We start from the raw sequence: 22,531 nt of genomic DNA on the forward strand, positions 1-22,531 counted from the left end.
TACGAGCATCTTCTTTTAGTGAGAAAAGATTGTGGTGATAGTAGTAGTGGTAGTGGTAGTGGTGACGATCAAGCAGGAGCGTGGAAAGTGCGTGTAGTGTTGTCGAACAGGAATTATGTTGTAGGAAGAGTGATGAGTAGTAACGTATTAGACACGGTGGAAAGCGGTTTGTGCCTGTGCCGAGTGAGTGGCGCGATCAAACACTCGATACGCGATACGCGCTTCAAGATCGTACCTTACGGTAGATCGAATCGGTTCTTTATCGTCTCAATCGAGGACGAATGAGCGAGAAATTGTAACGTTATAGTGCATCCCAGCTGTCTCCTCGAAACGACGTTGTTCCTGTTGGCTGTCAAACGAAGATTTATCGAACCGAAGAAACTGATTTCTGCGTAACACTGTATCGTTTTCGCGATAGGAAACTTATGCTACAAAGAAAAGAAAATTCTGTTATGGATACTTGTTGAACCAAGACTATTGAAATCGCGTCGTAACGTTATTCTTGAGAATCACGCGAGGGAAGAAGGGCAAAAAGGAAAAAAGGAAGAAAGACACAGGAAGAATTCATCGTTGGTTAAAGCGCGAGGTGCACGTCCGAGAGAAGTACGCGAAGTGATACACGAAATACGTTGCGATTAGGCGCCAATGACGTCAGACAAGAGTCGCGGAGCCGCACTGATATGTATATATATCAGTGCGGAACCGTGTAAGTCGCAAGAGGAATTCGTTTGTGGAGTTTGCGGTGCGTTTACCGACACAATGTCGTCGTTGTATTGGTGATATTACGGTTGGTGATTGTAATCGTAGTAGTAACAACAGCAGTATATGTCTAAGTAGTATTGGTGCTGGCAAGAGTTGTATAGTGAGTTCGGTATCAGTATTACCGAGCAGAAAAGTGGTGGGGCTAAAGGAGAACCCGTGTGGAATTGCTGCGTGGTCCGTCGTGGTAGCCAATTATATTTTCTACGTGTATGCTACGCGGGCAATGACTAACTGCTCACCGTTAAGTGTGTTAGTAGGAGATATCGTCGACGGACCCGTTTCTGCGTTGGTGTTACCGTCTACGTCAGCACCGGTCGGATGGGATTTGCATAGCAAACAGATTGACGCGCTGGTAAGTGGATAACGAGAGAGGAGTCGCGACTCTGTGTCCCACCGCATACCAAAGAGAAAAGGATAGTGCGCGTATAAGTCCCTCTGTGTTGTTCTCGTGCTTCTGGAGTAACAAGTGAGCGGCGAAACGGCGTTGCCATGACGACAGGTGAACCATGAGCTACTCCTCTCTCTTTCTACCAATCTCTTTCTCTCTCTCTCTCTCTCTCTTTCTCTCTCTCTTTCTCGCTTCTTCTCCCGTCTTTCCATTCCGAGAATCTTTCTTTTTCTACCCCTCACTATAGACTTTCTCTTTTTCTCTCTCTCGTGAAGGCGCGCGCGCGCGCACGTGTATGAATCCTTTCCTCTCTTGGAATCTCTTATTTGCTCTCTTTCTCTTCCTCCATCTCTATCTTCGTTCGTGTTCCTCTTTCCTTGTAACCTCCCTTTGCCGTCAATCTTAGAATCTGTCCCTCTCTTTCTATCTTTCCTCTTTTCCTATCTTTCTTTCTCTCGTTCTTTGGCCGATTCTCGCAATTGTCCCCCTTCTCGTCTCTGACCCCGTATACTCGTAAGATACGGTGCGACAACAGGAGGTCGTCTGTCTTCTTTCTTCCTAGCATAAACCGCATTTATCTACCTGTCTCCGCTTCGCGGCCTTTCTTCCCCTCCTGTTTTTCCGTCCTTCTCTTTGTTCGCGCTCCGTTTCTTTCTTTTTCCTCAACGGTCTTCTCTCGTACGTATTTCCCCACTCCTCGAAGGAGCCGTGTAATCTCTCGTGCTAGCTCGCACTCGCTTACGCTTGGAGAGCGCTCGGTTAACGCCGTTGTAGCATGCCTAACGCGTAGGCCGCACGATATTCCAAGTACGCTTGGCTATTTTCATGCTACGCCAGAAAGACACCTAGCGACGCGCCACGCTTGTAGGTGACACGACTGATCTCCGACCGCTGTATAAAGTCGAAACCAGATCGAACCGACCAACTGGAATTCTTTAGTTATTTAGCCTGCTAGGTTACAGAAAACATCAAATTACTCATGATTTTTCCCTTTTTATATTTTTTAATTCTGTTATAAATAACTATACTTCCAAGCCATTATTTAAGGAAACGTTAACGTAAAAATAAATTAATCACTTTATTTGGATAAGAGACGCGTGAAAGCGATAATTTCCGATTCAACTACAGTGTATACATACATAGATTTTCACAAGTCGAGTTCAAGTCATCACACACGAGCACACATACATAAAGTAAATTGTTAAAATTAAAACTTACCGAAAGATTCCTTACAATAAATCGTACGTCATTAAAGCAAGAGGGAAGCCTTCTTCTCGCCAGTCTGATATCCTCGACGCAAATGCATATGTATAGGGTGGGACAGAAATAACAGTACAACTGGAAAGATAGAGATTCTATATAAAGAAAATAAATAAATAAATAAAATGGTATGACATTTTTTCCAGACATACGATTTTGAAAATTTGTTGGATACGCAATCACCTATCATGCTATTCCATTGTGACTGTATGTATCCGAGCTAACACTTATGAACATTGACAGATTAGATAGAAGAATAGGTTTTAACAAATTCTTCGTTACTCCATATTATATGTATCATATATAGGTTGCGTAATAGAAGACATTTCTCCATGTGAATGTCGTTCTACGTATTTTTTTTTTTAGTATTTTTGATGAAAAAATTTATCAAAAAATGAAACGAAAAAAGACAAATAACCCGACGTTATTTTATTAAATAGTACATAACGAACGTGATGTTACAACAATCGCTGACAAATTATTCAAGTAAGAGAAATGCATGCGTTACACGTACGAAGTTCTATAACCTGTTAAAAGAATTCAATTGCTTTATTTTGATAATTGCTATTTGTTATATCGAATTGACAAAGTTTAAGTTATATTATAAATAGCTGTTAATTATTAGTTACTTCAATGGAATCCCGGTGGTGTTTTCGATACCCGTGTTTTCAAGAAGTTTCGAAAAAGAATTCGAGGAAATTGGGAAGACAGCTGCGGAGCGTTAACCCAGATTCAAATTCTATGATGATTTCACATACCATTGGTAGTTTGAGAAATTTTCATTTGAAAGAAGCTTTATTTACAATAAAAGTGTGGAAATTTATCCGTTATAATGATTCGATTTTATATAGAGAAAATAGTTAAATTCTTTCTAAATTCATCGATTATTTGTACCTGACAGAAAGTCTCTCTTAATAATAATTAATATAATATAAAAAGAATTACATAGCATATTCGTTATTTTTGATCATAATATTCTTCAAATAAATATATTTCATTTAACGCTAACCTTACCAAGCCCGGTCAAATGACCGGTTTCGAAATTTAATTTAAAGTTGTACATACATTGTTATTTCTTTCGTTCATTTAACTTTGCGCAAATTCTTATATTGTATGGTTAATCAATTTCTATATTTTTGAATCCGGTCATTTGACCTGGCCTGATAAGGTGAGTGTTAAATGGATCGACGTGATATAATGATTTCCTCTTAAAAATTTTAAAGTGTTCAAATTGAGTCATAAAAGGTAGAAAGAGAGATACGTTATTACGTACATAGAAAAAATGAATAGCACACTTGTGCCAGTAGAAGAAAGATGTTACGAATACTCGTTTAAACCAATTGATTAAAATACGTAACTATTGCACCCAGTCAATGTTGACGGAACGATTATATGTATTCGATTCACTTGTCAAAACTTTAATAGCCGAAAGATCGTTGTCGTAAATCTGGTAAACTTGGTTACATTCGTTCATTGATACCATAAAGTGTTTACGGCTTTGTAATGAACTTAACCCCTTGGCGTATAATATCGAATGAGACTCGTGGAAAGAGGGTAAAATATGAAAATCACAAGTCAGGCTCGTATGGAATCCGGAATAAACATGAAAATGGTCAAATAGATTCATGACACAGATTACGGACCAAAACATAAACAACCCCCCTCCCCTCAGTAAAGGAAGATCAAGAGAACGAACCGAAGTTTGTTTGCCCAAGTGTGTAAAAAATTTTATTACTGACTACGGCACGCACGGGCCCAAATTAAAGGGGTAGAAAAAGGGGTTGAAAGTATAAGGAATTTTCAAGCAGATGGAAATTTCTCGGTGCGATATTGTAAATAGTCCAGTAGCAACGACGGTGGTACAAAAGGCGCCTATAGACGGTTCGACTAAGTAGCCGACTAGCGAGAAATTTTAATATGTCGTTTTGTGTAAGTGTAAATTTGGTTGACTGACATAGTCGACGATCGACTTTATTTTTCGAGTAATTTTCGTGTATGAACACTAAATTTTGTTGTGTAGGTTAGTAAAACCTAGTCATGTTCAGTCGACCACGGAATTTAACTTTTTAGATTTTCTGGTCGACTAGGGTTCTTTATCTGGCACTCTTGCCAACCGACCGCTTAGTCGACCCGCCTGAACCCATCCAAAGGGATCGACCATTTCCCCGTAAGAGAACACGTGTTTTTATGTTCTTTTAATGATATTGATAATTGCCGGAAGTTCGACGATCATTATTCGAATACGAATTTACTTATCAGACAGTAAATAAATATACTTGTTAAAGCATGTATATGCCAGTTGCTTTTATTCGTTGCATGAAAATTTCTTCCGCTTTCCTCGTTACAAAAGCGTTGAACGCATTCATTTTTCTCGTCGAAACTACTTTCGATCTTGCAACTTTAACGACTTCAACGAACCGACACAATTCTTATTCCAGCCTCTTAATTTGAAATTATATTATGCGAGTAAAATTCTCTCGCATCAAAACACAAAGTACTGATTTTATCTAGTGATTTCCGTTCTCATCTTCTGTATTTTCCTTTTAACGAATATTATCTTTTTTGGCGCGAAGGATCTTAATTGAATGAAAATAATTATCAAAACTCGCACGCCGAGCAATTGGTATAAACTTAACCTTTTCTGTTCTACGAATGCTTCTATATGCGTTCAGTAAAATCATAGTTTTCTTGACAGAATACATACATATATGAAAGAAAATCTCATAGTCGTTGCCTATGAACGCTTGAACGCGTCAAACATGGTCGACAATCCTATTTTTTGAATAAAAATTTGCTTTATAACTGAATCTTCTTTGGAAAGTGGAAAATTTAATTTACAATTTAATTTTTTACAATTTGGTGGATTTATGTTGTAATTAGTATCTGCATATTCAAATTGTTTTATTTGCGCTAACAGATATCTATTCAGATCACGAACATGCTTCCTATGCGTTTTGAATATTGTGTCTATGTTGATGTATGGCATAAAAAGAAATGCATATAGCAAAGCTTAATATTGCTATTATACTATTTAATGTCTTTTAATACGCTATTTGTGCATTTTGAAAAGACTTTCATTGTGGACGAAGCAAGACTCGAATATAAAAAAATCAATCATCAAAGTACTTTTCGTTATCGCAACAAGATTATTATTTCGTTGATTTATTTAAACTTCTTAAAGGAATTGTATAATTTTAGACGCCTTTCCATGCCGTTCACCTGGCAACTTGTACACACATACTTTGATTGAATATAAATGATCACAATAAAAAAGAACCGTTGCACTATCATTTGATCGTTCCTGAATCCGCAAGCTAAGAATAGATTCAACAGAGGAAATGAACTGAATGGGAGTTTACTGAAGAAAAAGCAAGCTATATTACCAGTCTCGTTTGTCTCTATTAATGTTTTATTTTAAGAAAATACAGAAAACAAGTTACTCAATATAGAAATCTTATAGAAAAATCTGTTGCAAAATTTTAACGATAACTACTTCTTCACTATAAACACACGAATGTGTTTATTGCATATAGTGCCCGCTATTGAATTTTTAATGAATTGCGTGAAAGTTTTGGAACATTAATGTATTAAAAGAGAAGTTGGAGATACGCGTTTAAAATTTGTGTTGATTCTGATAAAGCCGATCGAAAACCATACACCATACCAGTGATAACGACGTATTTTTCGATGTGATATTGTATTTTGCTGCAGGTTGAGATTAGATTAATCGTCGTCGTTTAGCCACCGCGTAATTCATATTTCAGATATCAATAAATCTGCTTTCCTCTCTTGTAAAAAACACTGATGAATCCAATGTTTTTACCTGGAACATACACGTAAAGGTGAATTTGCGGAAGGTCCCTTTTCTTTTTTCGTTAAAATAATTTAATCTTGAGTATTGGCGGTAAAATTATGTTAACGTCAAAAGGCTCAAATTTCGTTTATCGCTCATTCCCATATCAAAGATGTTTGATAAGTTGTTTCATTATTGCTGTAACATGCATAAATTTCCCGATATTAATATCAACTTATAAATAACTGAATCACTCATAGAATCTTTAGATTATAGTTTTTATGTTGAATTGAATGTTAATATCATTTCGAAAAATATGGATTAAACAACAGGAGGAAAATGTTCAAATTAATAGAGAAGAAAGCTCTTCCGTTTTAATGTTGTAATCCATTTCATAAATCGTTTTAGATTAAATGAGATACAACAATAAGAGATATTTTTCATCGCTATAATAACGAGTGAACTATTCACAAAAAGCGCACGATTCTTGATTACGAATGTTCCGTGATACGCCGCGCGTAGGATTCATGACCTAATCACCCATTCACAAGTAGTATTCCGACATTACCGTGCATTGAATACTGTTAAGTTGCGCAGAAACTAAAATATTCATGTGAAATTCATTAATTGATAACTATAATTTATCAATCGGCAATTTATGCGTTGTATTTTGATGATTTTTGGTAGTGTACATATTTCATGACTTGGGAAATGTAGATTTAAAATGCAAAAGTATGATACTTAAACATTTGATGGTAATGGTTGTAGCGTGAATGAATTTTCCTGGTAAGCCTGACGTCCTTCTTTTTTTATCCTCCTTACTGTAATAAGTTATTTTTGTTGACGTTCACATTACACTGATATGAAATATTTTGAGGTTGAATATTTGTACAAAGTGATCATGACTTACGAATACGAGAACCAAAGTTTTACACGATATAGTCGCATCTGGAAAAGAAATAGTTTTATAAGATCAACAATAGAAATAAAAATATAATATTCTTATTGTAATTAGAAAATTTATTCTTTGATGTCTTCTTCATGTTTGTATATCATATGTATAGTTCAAGTATAGTTTACATATGTTTATGTATTATTGTATGAAATAACGGTGTTCTGGAAAATATTTTTATTATTCTTTATTATAAAATGTTACAAACGTTTCGTAATAATTTTGTAAAACAGTGGAAATTGTTTCCACCGAGGAATATGTGAAACGAAAACCTCGTTTTATTTTTAGGCTACGCTTTATCTTTGGAGCATCTTCAGCGTTTAATAGTAATCTGCCAGCATACTTGAGTATCGTTTATCCATTGTGGAAATTTCCTGGTAAAACCACTCTCTGTGATGATCATTTATGACATTTACGGTCCCAGGAAAACATAAAGATACTCATACATAAGTCTGGAAAATTCTGCATAGTAGCATGCGCTTTGCAATACTCTTTAATGATGTTAATTCTCGAAAGATTTGTTTTCAAGTTACTTTTGAATGGTAATGGAGCTTGAATAAGAAATATTATTTTCTTATTCTATCTTTTTTGTGCTAAAAATGTAGTATTAAGCAATTAATATAGCGTTCCTAACGATCAACGATAGCGTTTGATAAATCACACGATCTCTGTGTGAGATTATCGATATAAATGTGTACGATCAAATCAAAATATCATTTATAGGAAACTCGAAAGTGCAAAATTGCACAAAACGCATATGATATAACATAAAATATATAAAGTATCCAAAGTGTAGTGTTTTTATATATATAGTATAGAGGTAAAATAGGTTTTATTTTTCGTATTATATTCTCAAAAATGTGAATTTGCATAAAAATCCGTAATCTAGTGTTGATATGATGATTTGGAAAAATATAAAATCAGCGCAATATTCTATTCGAAAAACTGTGTTTAATTGAAAAGAAATCGGCTCGTTAACACGAGCAGTTGAAATAAAAATAAAGCGATTCGCGCAAATCGTGAAAGTGGCGCATTCCAAGCTACGTTAGAAACCAGAGGCAGAGAATGTTGGTAATAATAGGTAGGGAGGTGATCGGTGGCTGTTAAAAACAACGGGGGATTCCGCGGACACACGGCCGTGAACGGCCTAGGGCACGTAGACGACGCACGGGGTGCGTGACCTAATCACCCGTTCACCGCTCTATCGGTGCGGTGCGGTGCGGTGCGGTGTGGTGCGGCGCGGCGTGGCGTGGCGTGGCGTGGCGTGGCGTGGCGCAAGTCGAACGACGCGAATCTGCGTCGAGTTTACTGCTTCTCTTCTGAGAACGGCTCGTCGGCGGGGCAGAGCGCGGGGTAACGATCATGGGCTGTAAGCGGCAAGTGCGGAGTGGTGCGCAGCGAGTGGGGAAGTCGGGGTTTCCTCGTGGCTGGCAAGGCGAACGGAGCCGAGTCAAGTCGAGTCTTGTCGACTCACGGAGACACAGCGGGGAACCAGCAACCGTCCTCGTGTGCGCTTGGTGTTGCGAAGACGCTTGCGGGGAGGGTGTTGGCGCTTCGTCAGTCTACAGAGAATGAGTGGGATGTTTTGTTAGACCGTGGGGCGGGGAAGGACGCTTCGTCAGACGAACGAGCCCATTCGCACGCGTGACTCACTTGCTAGCCGCGGGAATCTCCCGTTTCTCTGCCGGTGGCAGCACTGTACGAGTCATTGCCAATGGTATCTCAATACACTTCGTTACTTTGTTACTCGCAGTTACCAGAATTTACGCATTAACATTTTACCTCGCTTTTTGTAACTTGTACAGATATCTGAAAACGAATGTTTTTTCAAATATAGTGTCAAAAATTATATCGATGTCTCGACAACTGACGAAAGAATACGATTGTACCTTTTTATTTGGATATAGGTTACGTGAAAAACAACTTTGACACGTGTATATTAAATGACGCAATACTTTTATACACTAAGTGTGTACATGCTTCGTTACGTAATGAGAATTTTGCTTTAATGAAGTTATTTCAAACTATTATTTCAAAGGAAAAACGGACGTTTATCGTTTGGTAGTAGATATGATTCATTCCGAGCCAGTGCTCTACGTCCAAAAATAGGTTGCAGACTGCTACATGTTTTTTTTTTTCTCTTGCCGTAATGCACTAGAAGAGAAAAATCTCCTTATACAAAATTTTTTATTTATATGTACACTTTCGTTTACATAATAAAATCACTTTGTAATTTAATTACAAATATAAACAATTTCTAAAATATTAATATTTATACAAATAATTTAATGTATTTATTTAGGAGAAGATCAAATATCAAACGTTTTGAGAACGTTGATTGTCCACTTGATTTTAATCTTTTATATTGCAAGTTTTTAACAAGATTTCGTTATAATTTTCCATAATCTTTTGATCTGTGTAGTTACATACCTTTTGTCTTTATTATTTATTATTCCCAATGTTTCCATCTTACATTTTTCTTGGAATTTAGCATCGATTAGATTATTATCATAGATTAGACTGTTATTATAGATTTAACGAGTTATACAAATGAGAATGATTAACAAACTAATGAGTTAGTGCTCTTGTATAGGTTTGATCACCTACAGTGTTACAAACTGTTTTCTTTACAGTTGCAAATATATCGACTCTAATCCTTTTCTTAATTAAAGGGACAGAAAGATTAATCGTATAATGTACAAGAAATTCTTTCGTGACCACTGGCGCGCCAACGAATTATTTTCAGCTTAAAATTATTTTATTAAACGTTCAAGGTAACATCCATGGATTCTTAGATTTATTAAATCATTCGTGAATATTGTTTTAAATATTTGATAACATTGAAGAAATATCTGATGAGCAGTATTCTTATCCTTATATTTTTTTTTTTGTCGCGCTAAGAATAGTCGTCACTGTATGTTTTACATAACTTTTGAAGAAAGATCTATTATCATCCGAGAAAACTACAAAACAGTAACGTCACGTTCAATCTGTGTGTTCTCCAATTTTGCTTTAAACCTCTTACGCATATCGAATCTAAACGTGTAACAAAGTGAGTTGGAGTACCATTGTGTGAAAACCATATATAACGTACCGTTAAAAATTCACGAATAATTTTTGATTCTCTAGCAAACGTCAAACAGGAGTCTTAGTTTTCTATGCACATTATTACTGTGTTTGCATTATAAAATTTGTATGATCTTCCGGTAGTAGTATAAATGTTTTAACTCTGAGAATTAACTGCCGGAGATTTTGTCATCGTTACCTGGAATATCAAATGTTTTGTTTTATAGCGATAAAGCGAAGTGTCAAACGAGAACAACGTTTACTTTTATATAGAATTCGCTTAAAAATAAATTTGTTTATATAATTTCATAGAACAATAACACATATGATAATGAAGTTTAGAAGATGATAAACATCTCTGCGTATGTTCCAATTGATCCTTCGTTTGCGATCCGAGGATTGGTTGTAACGAGGCACAGATCTTATTCTGTTTCGTTGCTTCGAACCTGTGACAAACTGAATAAACCGATTCGAGATACGCAGGTGGTCGGCCAAATGTTCTTCAAGAAAAGAGTTCGTACATGATTGAAAACGCATTGTTCATTTTTGTAAAAGTATCAGGAATATTCAACTTTTTTAAAAGTAGCAGAAAGAATTAATTTAAGAGACTTATTAATAAAGCATTAATTAAGTTAAGAGAGCAGCATGAGCTGCTCTTGTCAAAGTTCGCTCCAAGAAGTTACGGCTCATTGTCAGTTATATAATTTCCAGTATTTCCGCACTATACGCTTACTTGAACAATAGCGTTAAGGTATATACATCAACTCGTTTCCTAACGGGGACTTTTTTCAGTATTTAAAGCATAGCTTGACGGGAAAGGAAAGCAGTGATAAAAATGAATTATTTCTTTGTGATATATTTGATACGTCTCCTTTGGATATTTGCGTTATATTCCATTATCTTGTTTGAAATCTCTGTATCGTATAATTTCCGAAGATCGAGCTGAAGTTTAGCAGTTGATCAGTAATTACATACACATTTATCTTGGCATCGGGTAACATTTAAAAATTCGCTTACTTGAATTTATTATGTGACAATGTAACGATAAGTTAACTAAGATGGAAATTTTTGTATATGAAAAAATAATAAGTCGATTATTCTGGAAGATGTATCAAAGATGTACAGAATATGCAATAATTTTATTTTTAGAAGCAGGTAAATATTTTCTTCGTTTAATATCGAAAAGTAGAAATTGAATTGAATTGAATTGAACTTAATTGAATTGAGAAGTAAGAGAACTTATCTGTAAAGAAAGTTTGCGAGTACTTAGTAAAATTAAGTATTCATCTCTCTAGAAGATTTAGAATAGCAGAGAGATAAAAGTATTTCAAGTTCTAATGTTGCAAGAATATCAACTGAATCAAATTGATTTTGAATTTGAATTGAATTTGAAATTGAATCGAATTGAATTGAATGTTTCATCGTTACTCTACGTAGAAGGTTCAAATACATGTAATGAAGTTTGATAGAATTAATGAAGTAGATATTCGAATGAAAAAAGTGAATAAAGAAAAATGTGGTAATTTCGAAGATAGAGCGTAATACATAGTTTCTTCCTCTTTTTCCATTCTTTAACGTCGCAACGACAACATAGTTATTGACGACAGTTTTTGCGTATAACGTAATAAATATTTTACGCGGTCCATCTTGTGTAGTTTCTCTGTAATCTAGGAAGTAAAGGAATCTATTTTATATATGGAATTGTGATCTGTATGAAAACTTTCGGTATACTGAATAACACGATATCGATGTTCAACATTTACGAAAGATACGTAAAGTTAAATATTTTTATACAATGCTTTTTACATATTTCAAGTTGCAACTAAATGTAAAGGAAAGAACTTGAAATACTAGGATTGTATATAACTTGTAGATATCGTACAAATTGTTTGACGATATCGTTAAGATACTATTAGTACGATGAGAAAGTCATTCGTTAAATAGTTGTAAAATATCGTATATGTAATTTTTTAGGGCATTTTAAACGTTATCATTCAAGGTTGGCAATCTTTATATTTTGTAATGTTTATATACGTATATGAAATTTATGTTCATGCAATTATATAAATAACTCGTTCGCTCAAAGTGCTCTAGAAAACTGTTGCACGTGACGAATTTAAGATTTACTATCGTTTCTGATCGTTACTTGATTGTCATTGAACTGTTCCAACTTTTAATAACGTCATCCCTGCGTCCCTATTTATCATTCGTGTGTCCCGCTTTTTTAACCTTTAACCCCTTAACGGTTCACCGTTGAGGGTGACTGAAGAGATTTTATTCCGATTATAACGTTGTGTACCAATCAGCGCGCAACTTCTGTGGCAATGTAACGATAAGTTAAGTTAGATGGAAATTTTTGTATATCAGAAAATAATAAGTCGATTATTCTGAAAGATTTATCAAAGATGTACAGAATAAGCAATAATTTTATTTTTAGAAACGGGAGAATATTTTCTTCGTTTAATATTAAAAAGTAGTTTATTGCTTAATTAAGTACATCAGTTTGTATTTTATAGTATGTGTATTGTTATCATATTATGTGCATTGTATAATATGTATTGTATTATATATAGTCAGTAGTTTATAGTTTAATTAAATACAGTGAATAATAGTACTTATTATTGTAGTATCTTTTAAATTGATTACAGTGATTTTAAATAAATTAAAACATGTTTTTTAAATGTTCATTAAGTTCTTGAATTTTGGAAGAATTTATGGCAGATGAGTAAATGAGGTAATTAAGTAATTACTCTTATATATAAATCTTACAATTAATAGTAGATATTGATTTGTAATAACAAATGCGGTTAATTCTAAAAGCGTAGACTAAATTTTGTTTATTCAAGAATCTCGTCAAAACATTTGATTCATAAATTTGTATGACTGATCGTTAAAATATTTACAGTTCTTTGCGAATTTCTCAAGTCCATATCTTTTTAACCAAAAAGGAGTTATCCGAGGAATGTTTTATTAGCTAAATGACTTGAAGTAATGAGCTGATTGTAATTAAACGAAAATTTCAGTATGACTTTTTGCGATAATAATAAAAATAATAAATTATTGTCTTTGAGGAATTGTTATTGGGATATCTAACTTGCTAGTGAAAAGTCATTTATAGATAACATTTTCGGGTAAAATGTTATAGGAATGCTTTAGAAAAGTGCCGCTATAAGAATTTGATTTCGTTTTAGTTTTGTTAAATAAGTATCTCAAAACGGTGATAATAGTTTAGATTCGTTTATATTCCACTATGCAACCGCGTTTTATAATTGAATGCTCGAGCATTTGACCAATTATGACATGACCGAGTTCTTTGTTCGGTCGAAGTTAAAGTTTGATTTGTCGGTTAAATCATGCGTCTGCTCTTGAATACATTACACATATCAATCATTTATGATATTCACGTATATTTAAATCTGTCTACTATTGTAATTTACAATTACATAATAAAAGATAACGTTTACTTTAATGTTTTCTAAATTTAATTAAATGATTTTCTAGAGTATATTTTACAGGCGTAGTGTACAAGTAACGTACTCGTTCAATCATTCTCATAGAATCGTATATTCTATATGGAAGATATTTCTTGTAGCAATAACGTTCGTTTTTCCGTATTTTTTTATCTACGAGGAATAAAAAAAAGCAAAAGTTTAAAAGAATCATCAAATTTTATAATAACGTCTATAAAAGACTTTACGTCATATACTTAAAGAATAAATTATCTAAACCTAACACATGAAATTATATCTACTTTTAGTAATTCTGAAGAAAGCAATTGGGACTATATTCTATCTCCCAAGTCGTATCTAAAATATAAATATTTGTTGAAGTTCCTTTCTGCTGTATGGATTCGTGAAAGATTTACATACGCTAATGTATAAATGCGTTCAAATTTCATCTTCCTAATTTGTACAATATTTCACATGCGATTCTGCTTATTAATGCAATGAAAGTGTGTATTCAGGAAATTTCTTCATTCTGTATAACATAATCTCATAAAATTTGTTTTGTGTCGTTTTCGCGTACAAAAGGAATGATTCAGAATACTTTGATATTACAAATTACGAATATACGATGTACTACGCTCATTATTGATTGGCCTTTAAAAATTATCCTTCTGTACACCGTTCAAACAATAATTATCATCAAATTAAAATTGAAAAGCAAGTCGTTTGATCGATTTGTAAGTGGAATATGATTGCCCACGATTTGTCTACGTTTGTGCAACCGTAATTTTGGTTTGTTCGTTTTTCAGAAAAAAGTTATGACGAAGACATTTTGCTTGGACAAACGTGGACAGATCGTAGGCAAAGGAATACTCTGTTTTCAATAAAAGTTTGCGCTTGAGGGTGTCGACTTTACAAACCTCGGATTGACACGATAACCAGGTCTAAAGGTAAATTTATACCATACAACACGGGACGTCACTTAACGGCAACGTCACGCAGCGGTCGATGACGGATAGTGTGAAGGGTCTCGTTTAAAACGCATGTTTCACTGTTTAACACCGGTGCTGGTATCTTTCCGTACGTAACGTGTCAGAACGGATCCGTTCCGTTATATGTGAACATTCCTATCTGACTATTCATAAGAATGTTTGTCAGAATGGTACCGACCCGTGTCAAAATGTACAATGTAAATCCATCTTAATTGCGTATTTGACATTTTTTTCGAAAAGGTGATTTCCTTATCTTCAAATCATTAATGACAAAATTATCACATTTTTACATGTATGATTTCCTTTCCGGTTCTACTACTGTCTCCAACCCGCCTAATACACATACATGTATGCGAAATCTCATAACATTTTTTTTAACGATGTCTTGCTTTCAATAAGATTTAATTTTATGAAATTATATTTCCGATATGTTTCTCCTTTACGTATTTCAATTATATTCAAATCGGTCATATCAATGTGATTTGAATGATCTGTGTGAAATATATCAAATGCTTGCGAGATATTTGATAGTTCTACATGTAAATATATACATCATACGTTCTTCTATAATCTTTTATATATGTCTAATATAAATCACTATATGTACTATAGTAGCAGTATATAATCAGTATCAATAATAAAATGTTAATGTAAAATTGGAAAGTTTGTAGTATATTGTCAATAATAAGACTAATATGTTGCTGGCTCTATTTCAAATCGTTTATTATTTAGCAATTTATACATGCTTTAATTTTAAGATGTATGTCACTTGTTTGTAAATTTTTAATACGCAGATCTGCATCTTACTTTTTTAGAAAGTTCTTCACTTATGTACCCACCTTTAGCGCGTAATTATAAAAAAAGAAAAGAAGAAGAAGAAACAAGTAACATAAAATTTTTGGAGGTCCCCGCGCTTTAGTAAAATAGATTGTAAGCAATAGTTATTGTTATATCCTTTTACTTCTCGATTCCTCCTCAATTTAATTAGTTGCTTTTAAAAAAATGTTTAATTTAGAGTAAAGATCGCATGTCGTTAAAGATTTTATCGTATCTTTTTGAAAATTAATATATATAAAGAAAGAAGAAAACGTTATTGTATTGAAAAAGACCTTGGGACTATTGCTACTACTTAAATTAAGAGTGCCGAATAAAACTGTAACCTTGATTTATTTACAATGCTTGAAGATAATCTATCGCATAGTTTAATATTCTATGTCTAAATTAGTTTCTTCATTAGTATGAATGTGTCTGTAATACACGATACGCGATATACACTATTGATAAAACGTGTGCATAAATTTTATCGTATATCTGATGCATGATCCCGAGCTACAGATAAACACAATGGGCTGTATCCTGGAACTTGCGAGCGCTCTTTATTCCTTTTTGCTCAACCTATCAATATTTTAAGGTAAAATTGTTAGAATAGTACATTCTTTTATGTTATTCGTTACAAGCTTTTCAGTTTATCGGTTGCAAGTGCAAATTTTGCAACAACTATAATCTTCAAGGATACAAGATAAATCTCCCTCTCCCTAATATAAAAATGTCATACCAGTATGATACGGTTTTTGCTTTTCATGTAAATAGTTTTTGAATTTCGTATAATAATATTTCATATTAAAAGCATCCGCATACTAATGTCTGAAATACGAATGAAATATATTATACACAAAATAAGAAAGTGGATTAAGACATGATTCATACGCTTTGCCAAAAGAACAAAACGTGACGTTAACACAATATCTCGAATTAATCAGTCTCGCTAAAAATAGATCTGCGAGTGCGTATACTTTTTAGTATACTTTGAACGCTTATGTTACGATATGTGATAAATAAAGTTAAAAGAAATTTTTTGGGATTAGTCCAGAAGGTTTTATTCTATTGTATTAATAAATTAATTATGTAACCACTTTAGTTTTTCTTTCGCTAAAAAGAAGTCGTTTAAGTTCTCGTTTTTACAAAAAGTCTAAAATTTGTTGTTATTGTATAAAAGATGAGGAAAGAAAGAAGAAAAACTAGCCACTGCGTTTTCTATTGTATTATATAAATTATAATTTCGATTGTATGTTAAATTCTCCTTGCGCGAAACTTCGGACGGTACAATGCGATAGATGAGAGAACGGAATTTTTTATTTCATTTAACATAATACATTAAAACGTATTCACATGTATGCTTAATATAATGCATGTATAACGCTTATGAATAAATGTTATTTCTGTATAAAAGGGTCAAGGCTTTCGTCGATGTATTTAATTCTAATATTATGACAAGTCAGTGAAAGATATTAAGCATGTTACATACATCTTGCATGTCAAAATATCAGAATCTCAAGATTATCCCATTTCTCAGAAACATTTATGTATTTCACGAAACTGTCTTTTGCTTTCATGAATGAAATTGAAATTTTAGTTTTACCTATCTATTTCTAACAACTATTATATATAATGTAAAATGTATGTAAAAATTCTTTCTGCTATCTTTTTATTTTCTTCTTTTTTCCTTTACGAAAATATTAAGATTCGTCGCGCGCGCGCGTGCACACACACGTACAAAAATTAGAATATAATATGCAATATATAAAATTATCATTTTTACACTGATATAATTCGAGTTGCATATTTTTGAAGAAAGACTAAACGAGTTGTTAAATAACAATTACGCAATTTATAAATTGCAGATGGATTTTACAAAATTTTGCACATAATTAATCTTGGAGGCAATCATTGAGTGAAACGAGGCGATATATATATTTCTTAAACGTACGTTTGCGTATCTTGCAGATTCCTTGATACGAAAACCAATCGTTTGAATTGATTTCATTAGCATAGGTGGCAATAAGAATGAACCGAAGGAAAAAAGCTTGTTATTTAATTTCTGAACATTAATTTATTTTTATTTCCTTTTCAATATTTCCTTGGCAATATCTCGGACCTTTTTAAAAACTGTTTTCGAAACTGTAATGGAGTTCCTTGAATTTTCCCAAGAAGAACAAAGCGAAACCGATTGTGGGTCAAGGTGCAATTATATGACAAATTCAAGTAATGTTCGACAGCCGTTTTACTATCTCTGACAATAAGATCTCGCAGTAATACTAGTAGTAATAGTAAGTTAATTAAAAATACTAAAGGTTTTGAGATGTAAAAAATAAATAATAATGTTATGATGTGGGTAAAAATACATAAGAAGGTTAAATCGACGTGATATGAAGTAAATACAAAAATAATCGAAGTTTTGGCTATTAACGAAATCCGTACAGTTAACAAACAAAATCTCAGTTAGAAAAATAACAAGCTGGGTGAAGTTGAAACTCCCAAATGCGAATTTTCACGAAAACCAACATTTTTTGTCCAACCAAAATTTTTATTTGTCCACCTTTCAAAAAAAAAAAAAGAAAAAGTTGTCACCAAATAAAAATTTAAAAAAACCCGTAGTCAGCGCCTCCTGAACCTTTTCGTTGATTTTTAAGCGGCGTATGTTTAACCACGATTTGTATAGCCAGAATTTTCGTTCGGTCCACTCTACACAGAAATGTTATTATCAAATGAAAATTGTTAAAAATTAAGAATTTAAACCCACTCCTTTTGAAGAATGGACAAACGAAAATTTTGGTCGTACAAATGTGAACAAAGGAATGCTGTTTGATTTTTGTAAAAATTCATATTTCGGCGCTCGGACTCGAGCCAACCAATGCAATATGCGTTGAAAATGTTTGTATTTTCAGTTAACTTAGTACTATCGCGTATGCTTGGAAACTTATTGCCAGGGATATTAAAGGAGTAATGGCAGTCTTTAATATAACTGACACGTCCGGCATAAAACAATTAACGAATTACAAACGCCGGTCAGTGGCTGGCTGGACAATGTACAGTAGCCTGAACAGACTATTCATGGCCCGTAATTGATTGTTTGTCGTGCGACTGACGCTTCATTTCTTGTACTGTTCCGTTATCTCGAGTGCAGCCTTCGTGTGTCACTGGTACTCACTGGCCGATTACGTTTTTTTCTCCCTTATCAGTCCCATGCTAATTCTGACATAGTGATTCCACGCTCGCCGTTGTAATTATTAGACTGGAATAATTGCAAGTTGAATGACTCGGACAATGAACGGCTCTATTATTAACGCAACAATCGAACAGTACTAATTGATCATGTTTTCATTGTTACGATTACGATTACTAAGAAAGGGTTACACTCTGCGCTGTCTGTTTCGAACATGCGAAAATCGCTGCATATCGCGGTTTTCAGTTTCAGCAACCGATCAATTTGTATCAAAGAATACGTTTAAGAATTCTTTTATTCCAAATATTTCTATTAATACATTCAACGACGATACTTGACGGTAGAACTTTACGTTTCAACAGAGATCGAATGGAACTGTTCACTTTTATGTATTTTATGATAAAAGTTATTCACTGATCTTACAACTTTACAATCATCTTTTACTCTGCATTAAGTAAACTTTATTTTGTATTGCATTAATAAAAATTCTGAAGGTAGAATAATCTTTAATAATTGTAAGTATAAAATAAGTATAGAAGAGAAATCGTGCTATTTATAAATACGATTGTTTTATTAATGGTTTTTATTTAGCTTATTCTTCTGTTTATCTGTCTATCCGTGTGAAATTTTGGAAGAGAAATTTCATGAAATTTGGAATACGCACTCATTTCCTACAACGATACAATATAATTTCCAAAAATTGGCAGTCTGTTTGTTGAAAATAATTATCTGATTAGCTAAGGTGAAATTTAAAAAAACCTTTTCATCGACGAATTACAATCATCACCGATCGCGACTAAAAAGTAGAAAATAGAACGCACGAATTGGAAAAATTGAGGAACGATGGTTTTTATTTAAAAATGTACCAAAAAGGAGAAAATAATTTTCTTAATCAGGTGTCATTAAGTAATTGAAAGTAATAATAATACACAGAGGAACCTGTATATATCGAGCATACGCGGTAATCGTCTAATAGGGTATCATTCGATTGTTAAACTCGTATTACTAAAAATAAGAGCCTGGCGAGCTCGTATTAGTTTAGTTTCAAAGTTTTCAGAATTGTAACACTTTCGAAGACCATCTGTTTGATTAGATAAATCTCGACTTCACGATTTGAGGCAAATATTCCTTCGTTCTAAGCTTGCGATCATTAGGGAATTGCCTTCCTCGTCTTCGTTAGATATTTCTTCATCCAAAACTTCATCCAAGAGAACGGAAAAGGTGTTGGTCGAATTGCTGAGGTTCTTAGTTTTGGTAATACGAGTTTAAGAATTGAGTGATTTATTATATGATTACCATGCGTTCTCAACATATACAGATTTTCCTGTATATTATTATTACATTCAATTGCTTAATGGTACTTGATTAAAAAAATTATTTCCTTCTTTTTAATACATTTTTAAATAAAAATCATTCTTCTCTGCTTTTTAATTTATATATTTGTGTCATTGACAATAAGAGAAAAATTGAAGAAAAGAAAAAGTGATTGAGTACATGTATGCTCAGAGTTCAGAATTTAGTTTTACGAGTAATATATTTTACAAATTCTTTGCTAATGTCAGCCCCAAGATCGCTAGAAACACAACTTTGATTTTTCCAAATTAAAATAAATGTTCCTAACTGGACCTCTTTTCTGCTTCTATGAAGATAAAAGCTTCCTATATATACAAAAATGCATGGAGTAAAAATCTCAATGGATACCCTTCATTTTATAACTGTTTTTTAGTTAGTTTTCTAACTAGTCACAAAATTATTGTTATCTCATAATTAATTGGAAATTTGAACAGTTTCATTCGATTCCTGCTTCCGAGGCATTATGTTGTGATACGGAGCTTTATACAGCGATGATCAAAAATATTGGACTTTCCTATTTTTAAATTTCCATTTAACTTTCGTGTCTAAAGTTTCAGCATATCACAATTTATTCGTTGAATGGGTTGGTTATAACTTCAGCTAACTACAATAAAAGTAAATAGTAAGGAATACATAATGAACTGTTTGTTGGGAAACATAAGATTTCAAGTATTGTAAAACCAATACTTGTGTGTATGTGTGAATTAAATATAGAATCATCTCGAGATCAATATGAAATCAAAGATAAAGAAACTGAAAAATGGGCTAGAAACGATGAAGGACCGAGGAATTATAAATGAAACAGGAATTTCCATTATTTGTAGCAATTAATTGTCAGAATATAAATTTTTTCAACGCTTAAATTCCATAAATTTTTCATTCAATTTTAGGAACAAGTTAAATAGAGCATCATAGTTTTTACAGAATTGTACAAGAAAAGTTAGTTGGTGCCAATACTTTTGTTCATCGCAATATTTCATTTACTGCGATCTATTCTATACATCTATTCTATAAACTTAATCATAGTGTACTTTTGCTTTTGCAACTTGTTTCCACTTTACTTCTATTCGATCATCTAGCCAGTGTTGACCTTGTTACACGTGAATGAACTGTGTACGGTTTGCACCACATTATGTTATACACAGAATCTATGAGTCTGTGTAACGAGAACTTAAGAAATGACACTTATTCGTGTATAATAAATAATGTAGTTAAACTATAGCAACGAATGAGAAATGTATGTAATATACAATGGGTGGAATTAAAGTTAATATATATCTGTCGGATCATCTTTGGAAAACGGGGCGTGTAACGAGTCTTGCTGCTAGTTGTCCATAGTTATCTTATACCAGTTGATGTTTGTTTATGGGAATGTGTTACAAAAGTTAACAAGTGATATCGATGATTGAGTGATCGAAATGTCTATGACGATGAATTTAGGTTCGATAACGAATACACGGTCAATGGGACGACGATTGCGAGGAATTCGATGTACGTGTTCACTGGGCTAGTCGAACTTATCGGATTGCCCCTCGGTCCAAGTAGGATTGCCCTTATATACTCCTCTCCGTACCTCTCTGTATCCCTCTGTATCCCTAATCTTTGTTTTTAAGGAGACCTATTTAATTAATCTATACCTCTGTTAGGTACACGTCCCTCCCGTGACCGTGGCTACTTTCAGTGACCCGTTATGTCACTTCGAGCCCAAGCTCACTGTCATAAATCTCGGACAGTCATAATTGACTTAACTCATAAACAGCTATTTAAGTACGGCTATAATAAAAAGTCTGGACTAAAGTATTGGGAACCTTCCCAAATATTCCAAAAGAAAGGCCCCGATGGCTCCTTTCATCTCCGACATACCTATGTATGTTGATTCATAGAGGGCCTAAAATCTAAAGAACTACAATTAAATCGCTTAACAACAAAGCATTGAACTAGATCACAAAGGACAACAACGTAATACTTCTACTTTGTACACCGGGTTCTTTCGTGTCCAAATTAGTTTGATAATTTTATCGGTTTCTCGCAAACGAGCAGGTCACCCTCCTAAAAAGAGTCGAAGGAGAGACAACATGAAGCATGTCAATTTAGAAACTTCGGTGATGCTATACGGATTTTTACAAATTTTTGCAAAGAAAATTTTTACTCGGTGAAAAACACGTAGGACGCAGATGACCGTTTACAGTTTGTGACAATCGTAAAAACGTTCACGGAGTAAGGAAACACTTAAGAAACGTAACACTTAGAAAGGTGGATACGTAAATAAGTTTCCAGTCGCATGACGTTATAAAAATATTGAATTCGAATGTAACCCTTCTGACAATGAGTACATATTATTATATCAGAACAGAGTTCCCGATGTCTGTTTGCTTTATAATATGCCAGTAACCTGCACCCCCTTTCTTATTTAAAATTATTTTTTATAATATAGAAAAACTTTAAAAATACGTATTTCAAGATATAATTCTAACTTGATAGTTATTAAGTTATCTTTTTAATTTAATGCGATGATT

The 22,531-nt window shown here is 33.5% G+C and overlaps 1 protein-coding gene across 2 annotated transcripts in view; it reads left to right on the forward strand.

The window, feature by feature from the left end:
* The first annotated feature begins 1,236 nt into the window (after nucleotides 1–1,236).
* Nucleotides 1,237–22,531, forward strand: part of LOC132911150 (uncharacterized) — a 72,015-nt gene continuing 50,720 nt past the window's right edge. For both annotated transcript variants that reach the window (XM_060967549.1, XM_060967550.1), the window contains exon 1: nucleotides 1,237–1,261. In XM_060967549.1, the coding sequence (XP_060823532.1) occupies nucleotides 1,252–1,261 (10 nt within the window). In that variant the 5' untranslated portion in view covers nucleotides 1,237–1,251. The remainder of the gene's footprint in view (nucleotides 1,262–22,531) is intronic.

Source organism: Bombus pascuorum, chromosome 10 (genome assembly GCF_905332965.1).
Source record: "Bombus pascuorum chromosome 10, iyBomPasc1.1, whole genome shotgun sequence".
In the NCBI taxonomy this organism is placed as follows: Eukaryota; Metazoa; Arthropoda; class Insecta; order Hymenoptera; family Apidae; genus Bombus; species Bombus pascuorum.